Genomic DNA, 8,067 nt, shown 5'->3' on the forward strand with positions numbered 1-8,067 from the left:
CCCACGTCTGGTAATAGAGTTGGCAGCACAAGCGCTTGAAAAAAGCAACTGTAGAGCAGAGGTCATACCTGGTAGTGTTGTTATTGGCATAGAATTGCCAGGCTGAGAAGTTGTAAGTGCTCTCATTTTGATTATTATAATTTGTTTTCCTATCCACAATTTCTTTCTTCCAGCTTCAAACACTGATTCAAGAAACCGACCCCGGTGCAGATTACCGCATTGACCGAGCGTTGAATGAGGCCTGTGAATCAGTGATACAGACCGCCTGCAAGCACATACGGTCTGGAGACCCAATGTAGGTGGCTCTCAGTTACCACTAAAACCTGTCCAGAAATGTGCAAACTAGCAATTCATACAGGGCTGGAGGTGTGAACCGAGCTCTGTCTTCATTCTTGCTATATAAGCAGGCTAGTATTTTTATAACAGGGCTGGTTTAGCACTGGTGAAGGACGTAGTTGTCTCAGGTGCTTAGATTAAATTTGCAGCACTTGATGTGCTAATTTCTCTTACTACGTAAGTCTTTAGCAATATCACAAAGAAAAGTAACAAGCCTTGAAAGGCCGGTTAAGCAAACCCATACTGCAGAGAGAAATGTCTCCTTTATCAGGTCTGATACATATTATCTCCTGAGCCGGATTTTATGTAAAACATTTCTTGTGATTTTGTCGTATATCAGAACTGAAACAATGGAATTTAAGAGGATACAAATGTGGCATACAGTTGTTTTAGATGTAATCTTTTTGAAGGAAGAGAGAGATCTTCACTGTGATTGAATGTCTTATCTATGGTTCGTTGGAAAGACTGATTTGGCAACACCAACTGTTACGAGGAAGCTCAGCATGATTATAACAGTCTGTTGCCTAACTTTTTTCTTCTGTTTGCAGGATTCTGTCTTGCCTGATGGAGCACTTGTATACCGAGAAGATGGTAGAGGACTGTGAGCATAGGCTCCTGGAGCTCCAGTATTTTATATCTCGTGATTGGAAGTGAGTACTGTAAAACAAGATTTATCCTCACTTGATGCTTGTATTCAGTGTTTGATGCATTAGCAGTTCCTTGTAAAACAGTATAGCTTATGCTTGTTCAAAAGAGGACTTTTAAGCATGCCGGGTCTGTAGGGCACTAATGCCTGTCTAGAACAGCAGAAGCAAAAGCTGCTTAGAAAAAGTTAGTGTGATGCCCACTTAAATCAGGTACTCACTTAGAAATTATGCAGCCCTAAAAAGCATCTCAAGTTTGAGCTCTGAAATTCAATGCATCTTTAACTAAAAGAAGTCTCTCAGGCCATACTGAAGTTGAAGGTCACTTTCTGTGCAGTTTTAGCTGCTCTGAGCGCTACCGTATGGAAGTTAAGAAAACCAAGCTACTAAGTATAACAAAGAGACACTGTGTGAGAGGCTCCCTGCTTCCATTTCTGCCTTTTTTAAAATTTTCTAGGTGTGATTACAGCCTGTAGAGCAGGTGTAATTCCCTTTGGAGCACTGCTTTTCCAAGTTTCTCATCCAAAGATGGCAGTGCTTTGTTTTAAATATATACAGAGCCCTGTGTATGTGTGGGTTAAGATGAGGAGAGTATAAATTTGATAAACGTGACCAGTGAGGAAAGAAAAAGTGTTTGGCTTTTCTTCTGGAGAGGACTGAGAGGTGAGGAAGTAGAGTACCTCAAATGGGGTTACTTCAAGACATGGAATAATTGTTCTCAGTGACCACAGGGAGTGTAAGGCAAGAAGTCATGGGCTTTGATTACTGCAAAGGGTATTCAAATCAAACATTAAGAAAATCTGACACGAAGCTATGTATCTATGGGCAGCATTGCCAGTAGTTAAGAGCTGACATGCTCTGTGAACCCTCTGCTTTTAAAATACATGGGGCTTCATGGACCAGAGAGTTTAGGGCTTTGTGGCTGTTTATTTAGTCATCTCGATAACTGTCTCCATAGGGAGACAAGAATACTCTTAACTTTTTTCCCTGCTCTTCCTGTTTCCCTTCATTGCTGGTTCTCCTGCCTGTGCCATGTTTCCAGCAGGTAATTCATTGCTTGAGCCAAACTTAAGTGATTGGAAGAAGTAAGACTGAGTATTTGCATTTTGCTGGGAGTAAGGATAATTCTAATTCATATTGCAGGCTGGGCAACATTAGCTCATCTTGTTCAACCACTGTTTCCTAAAACTGGCTTACGAAACCTGTTGTATTAACTCTGCGCCTAGCACAGATGCATGGAGTAGAAATGGTTTTCTTACTACTTTTATCATTATCTATGTAATTGTGTCCACTGATACCACTTGATGTTTGCCTTCTAAAGTGTTGTTAGTGAAGTTTCCATTTTGGAAAGTTGGCAATATCTCACTTAGCTTTAATGTAATTAGACGTCCTATTAAGAGATCTGCGCTTGCAGTTTTTTTGTATGCAAAAGCAAGGGATGCTGAGTCTTCAATTAGCTCAAATCCAGAGCAGACAATAATTAATCTAACTCAGATTTTTATGAAGCTGGCATTTCAAAATGGCAGCAGTACAAAGTACACGTAAGATGTTATACAAGCAAAACATGGTATGTACCTGCCTTTTTGCTGCTTTAGGATATCAAGGAGATGATTTCTTTTCTCATGTGTCAGCATTTGGCTGGCATGCTGCAGAAGAGAATGGGAGGCGCTTCAAGAAACGTTGAAGATTTAATCTGTAATTAAAGATCTTGGTGTATTTTTGCAATGTTAGGGAATTGATTCCAAATTGAGTGACAGGCATTTTGCCATCTGTTGGTTCAGTTGGTTAGACACCGCTGCTAAATGACGTGGCGGTGTATGAAACTTGAAGTAGATTTTTCTGCCTCAAAAGCATTTCAGAACATGAAAAACGTTAAAGGTTTGAACAAAGTGCTAGTGGTAACTTTTCTGTTTGCAGATTGGATACAGTCCTTTACCGCAAGTGTCAGGGAGATGCCTCCCGTCTCTGCCATACCCATGGCTGGAATGAGACTAGTGAGCTGATGCCTCCAGGGGCTGTTTTCTCCTGCTTGTACAGGCATGCGTACCGCACAGAGGAGCAAGGAAGGAGGGTAAGTGCTAGAGTGCAACTACTGCTCTTTGATCTGTGACAGAAGGGTTGTACGTACGTTTGGAAGTTGGACACACTGTGCTAAAAGTGCAAGAACTCGCAAAAGCTACTTAAAAGCGTTTACCGTAGGTGGTACTTGCACTGCTTCGGATGCCCGGCTCCTCCTCAAGTGTGCCTTGAAGGTCTATGTTGTTGTTCTGGTAAGGCAAAATAGCCACAGCAAGATGTGACAATTGCCCGCAGGGAGAACTGTGTGCTGACAGCAACTTGTGTTTGTCTGTTTAGACACAGTGCAAGTCCTCCCCCTTGTCTTTCCAAAGAGGAATGTGATTCCTTGTAGATAGCTAGCATAGCTGCAAAATTGGTTTTATGCAAAAAGGAGTTCCAAGCCCAGCTTTCCTAGGCTGTTTCTAATTAAGTTTTGATTTGAGTACAGCTTCAGATTATACTCCATTAAATTCTTCCTATTGATATAAAGCATCCTTTCAGTTCTTTGGAGCATACTGTACTGGTAAATGTGCTTATGCTGTCTTTAAAGATGACAGTAGAGATCTGGCTTGCTGCCGTGCAATCTGGAGATCCACCATAATCACATCCGTTTTGGTTCAGAGCTGCTCTTCAAGTTTGCTGCCCTCTTGTGCATTTATCCAGGCACTCCCTTGAAAGCAGCTGGGTACTCGGTTCCATTGCTTTTGGGACTGTAATGTACACAGCCCCTAGGAGTTGGTGGGTTTACACAATGGCCTGGCTTAAAAATTAATTTCTACAGCTTGATTTAAAAGGTCTTCTGTGGCAGAGGTCAAGTATTGATTGAAAGCATCTCTCTTTTAGGAATAATTTTTTTTAATGCAGTTTCTTAGTGTGCTGAGTTGAGACTTTTTAATTCCATTTTATATTAGTGCTGACCAAAGAAATCAATAGCCAGCCTGCAAATAATCTATCAGAGAGAGAAAAGGCTTTTAAATGTATTTTTCTTGTGGAAAGTAGGCTAAGGGAGCAGCTGTCATTTTGAAATTTAGCGTTTGAAAGCAAACTCATCCGAGGTTAGATCTGTACTTTTTTCCAGTGCTGTCCACAAAACACTAGGTAACTTCCAGTGGTTTGGATTTTTAAATGTATGAAGTTTTAAGTTTTGACTGTTGCATTTTAGGTCTGCACTATCCCTGGATTTTCTACAATTTGTTTCTTCCTCAGTCTTGGCAAATGTTGGCTCTGATGTGCTGCAGTGGGGATTGCTGAGAAGAAATTACAGCTGGACTATATTGCCTCATTCTGAGCTTCCCTTTTGGTATTGAGGGCATGAGCTATTTTGACTTTCTTCTCCAGAAGCAGTCTGTAGCTTTGAATGAAAGGGGCAGTGCAGCAGACAATGTAGGGACCTGCTTTGACATTTCATTTCAAAAGGAAAGTGAAGGTTTAAGAGTGTGAGATTTATTTTAGTGGGATGAAAGGAGCCTTCCTCCAAACTACATGACAAAGCTCCAAACTCTTGGAGCCTGGATTGCTTGTGGGGGCCCCAGCAGCCTCATGCTGAGCAGTACAGGACTTCTGTACTTTCTGGGATTGCTGATGGCATTCATGGTCACTCTCAGTACTTCACCTGATAGCATCTTGTTTGCGTTGTATGGATTTAGAGACCCTATATGCTAAACGCGCTTTGCCCTCTTTGCAGCTATCGCGAGAGTGCAGAGCAGAGGTCCAGAGAATCCTCCATCAGCGTGCCATGGATGTGAAGCTGGACCCAGCCCTCCAGGACAAGTGCATGATTGACTTAGGGAAGTGGTGCAGTGAAAAAACAGAGACAGGGCAGGTACTGTACACAGTAACACTGCTACTTCTTTTGCAAAGCTGGAAGGGTGGAAGGGGCAAAAAAGGGCATAAAGGGACATCTTGTTGTTAGCTGTCTCTCTATATCTGAGAATATATTAAAAATGTGTGCAGTTTGAAACATTATCTACACTAGACTGAGAGACGGAGGTGAGGCGAAGAAGCTTTGCACCTACTGTGTGGCTTCAGTAGGTTCAAATGTGTAGCGGAATGAGAAGGGGAAAGGGGATAGTTAACAAGAAGGACTTTAATGAAGCAATCCCACCCTGACTCTTATTTGTAATATTCTATTACAAGCTTGACATTTCCCACATAAACTTTATCCCATTTCCATTTGGCAAATACTGACATGCTTCCTGTGTTTATACAGAACTGAATTAACATCTGCTGCTACTTAACAAAGTTTCAACAAATACTTTCATGTTAAATTGCTGTGCCCTAGCATAGCTGTAGGGGAGGAGCCATTCTACAGCAGATGCAGTAGAGCGTACACCACTGTCTTTTTGAAGTGCCCATCACAGGTTGTAGTTTGGGTAATTAACCTCTCATTAAGGTTATGTGAAGGCCAAATTAAATGTGGTGTTCCAGAAGAGAAAGCACAGCATGCAGCTTTTGAGAACAAGCGGTAACATCCTAGACCAACATTCTCAATCACTACTACCTAAATGTGTTCTGGGAGTGCCAGCAGAGGAGTGGGATTAAATGAGATTTAGGACTTTACAAGGCGGAGGGCAGTTTCACATGTGTTACAATATTTCAATCCCAAATTTTCAAATTGGGTTCTTGGCTCACACACTAAAATGTCTGGTTTTGTAGGAGCTGGAATGCCTTCAGGACCATCTTGATGACTTGGTGTCTGATTGCAGAGACATAGTGGGAAACCTCACTGAGCTGGAGTCCGAGGTGAGCGGTTTTCAGCCTCGGATAAAGGGAAGAGTTGAGCATGTCATTTTGACATTGATGAAGAAAGTGAGGTTAGAGTAGCTGCAGAAATGCAGCTCTCTGGGATCAAGCAGAGACCATCCGTTCTAACCCGTACAATGTAAGTTTTCATGTGGGGTTCTTGAGGAAGAGAACTGAACAACCGTTCAGGATTTTAGGCTGGTGATTACATTTCTCCTGCTTAAAATCGGTTATGGTATACTGAAGCTAGGATTTCTTCCACAGGTAACCCAGTTACCTTTAGTACAAGTCAAGATATGTCATGGGACTTCATTTTTTGGTCTTGCTTGCAAGTAGTTTTGAGTACCGTATTGCAACTTCCCTGTCCCAAAAATTTTGCAAGAAGTAACTGCCAGGTGCATCATTAGAGGTTTTCAGTGAGGTCAGCAGCTTTACTTATTTTATGAAGCTGCATATTTGACTATCTTGTCCCAAACTGTTCCCCATATCTCTTAAAATTTACATTGTGCCCTAGGGAAAGCTTCCTTCCAGTGGTTACAAAATGGTTTGTTCATAATTATCGTTAATCTTTAACTCCTGCCTAGGTGTAAGGTGATTTCTAGTGCTGTAGCATCCAGTTCAGAGAAGATTGGCTGAAATATCCAAGCAATTAATTTCTGTGGAGACCAGGCTCTTCCCTTAAGCTGGAAGGCTTGTCTTGCATTTGCCACATTGTCAGCAAGAATGAACCCTAGGATTTCCAGAACTGAAGGGCAAAGCTGTCTGGATTGCATCTTTCAAAACCCTGTAAACTGGGTAGAGTTTAGCTTGTTATCACAGGTTTTTTTCAGAGTCCTTTTTTCTTGTCCATTCACTGTGAAAATAAAATATTGCATGTTTTCTGCAGGACATTCAAATTGAAGCCTTGCTGATGAGAGCATGTGAGCCCATTATCCAGACGTTCTGTCATGTGAGTACTCCGTAACAGTGTGAATATCTTTGGGGAAAAAACAGTGTGGGAAAGGTTAGAGGGTTTTAGTATTAGTTCTTAGTGTACTTGCTACATCTCAAAAGTAAAATCAGATGTAAGCAGTTACAAAAGTCTTTAATTAAAAAACCACCCTAAACCAAAAATTCTTAGTTCCATTTAGTATTTCTGCTGTTGTCAGAGCCCTAGCGTAAAAGCTAGAGTTTGAAGATGAAAATTGCCCTGTAATTGGAAAAATCACTCTTTACAGTGGGTTAAAACCTAAACTTTTTCCTTCCTCCTTGCCTGCAAGCATTGTGTCTAGCCACTCCACTCTGTGCAGCTGCTCAGCATTGCTGAAATAACTTCTTGCATTGCTCTAGGATTGAGTAGTTAAATAGCAATGAAAGCACCTAGCTGTAATACTTCATTGAAGCATTGAGTCTCTGCAGTATGTTCTCCTGAGTCTAAAGTGTGCGTGTGCCTGAGGTGATTCTTTTCTGAATTGTATCTATAAATACTTACGTGGTACAATTCTCAGGTGGTCGGTTATGGTGAGCGTAAGCTCACAGTAGAGTGGCACTGCAAGTTCCATTATTTCCTGGTCACAGTGGGCTAAAGGAGCATAAAAATCATGACTTGTAAGAGTAGCTCATTTTTAAGCCTTTCATCTCTTCTTCAGGAGGTTGCAGATAACCAGATTGATTCTGGGGACCTGATGGAGTGTCTAATACAGAACAAACACCAGAAGGAAATGAATGAAAAATGTGCAATCGGAGTTACTCATTTCCAGCTGGTAAGCAGCGCTTTTCTCTGCTATCAATGGAAGCCTGTTCTGTTCGTTGAGGGTGTTGACAGGAATTAGCTAATTATGAAACCCCTCCTTTTTTGAGATTGATTTCCCACTGTACTTAAAATGCTCTTGTGAATTCAGACAGTTGTGCTTGCATGCCTGGTCATAAATGGTCATTTCTGGAGATGATTTATTTTCAGGCTGTCCGTCCTTCCTGGCGTATGGTAGATAGGGTCCCAGCTTCTTCAGAGGTGCAGCGTTCCCCTTGCTTCCGCATTAATAAGTTGTGGACAAAACCATTTGCTTACTATATGATTCAACAAGTGTTCTTTTGGGCAGCACTTTTCATTTTTTTTTCCTCCAAGTGACCGAAGTTGTTTTTCTCATTTCTCTCTTTCAGGTTCAAATGAAAGATTTTAGGTTCTCATACAAGTTTAAAATGGCTTGCAAGGAGGATGTGCTGAAACTGTGCCCCAACATCAAAAAAAAGTACGTAGCACCTTACCAAACAGCAATCTGATTGTTCAATATCTTTATCAACGATCTGG

At 41.4% G+C, this 8,067-nt stretch overlaps 1 protein-coding gene across 1 annotated transcript in view; it reads left to right on the forward strand.

The window, feature by feature from the left end:
• Positions 1-8,008, forward strand: part of GLG1 (golgi glycoprotein 1) — a gene marked incomplete at its 3' end in the record, with an annotated part of 34,130 nt that extends 26,122 nt beyond the window's left edge. The window contains exons 9-16 of the mRNA XM_009572796.1: positions 174-295; positions 885-986; positions 2,898-3,051; positions 4,723-4,860; positions 5,694-5,780; positions 6,667-6,729; positions 7,409-7,522; positions 7,920-8,008. Coding sequence (XP_009571091.1) covers positions 174-295; positions 885-986; positions 2,898-3,051; positions 4,723-4,860; positions 5,694-5,780; positions 6,667-6,729; positions 7,409-7,522; positions 7,920-8,008 — 869 coding nt within the window. The remainder of the gene's footprint in view (positions 1-173; positions 296-884; positions 987-2,897; positions 3,052-4,722; positions 4,861-5,693; positions 5,781-6,666; positions 6,730-7,408; positions 7,523-7,919) is intronic.
• Positions 8,009-8,067: the final 59 nt, after the last annotated feature.

Source organism: Fulmarus glacialis, unplaced genomic scaffold (genome assembly GCF_000690835.1).
Source record: "Fulmarus glacialis isolate BGI_N327 unplaced genomic scaffold, ASM69083v1 scaffold32, whole genome shotgun sequence".
In the NCBI taxonomy this organism is placed as follows: Eukaryota; Metazoa; Chordata; class Aves; order Procellariiformes; family Procellariidae; genus Fulmarus; species Fulmarus glacialis.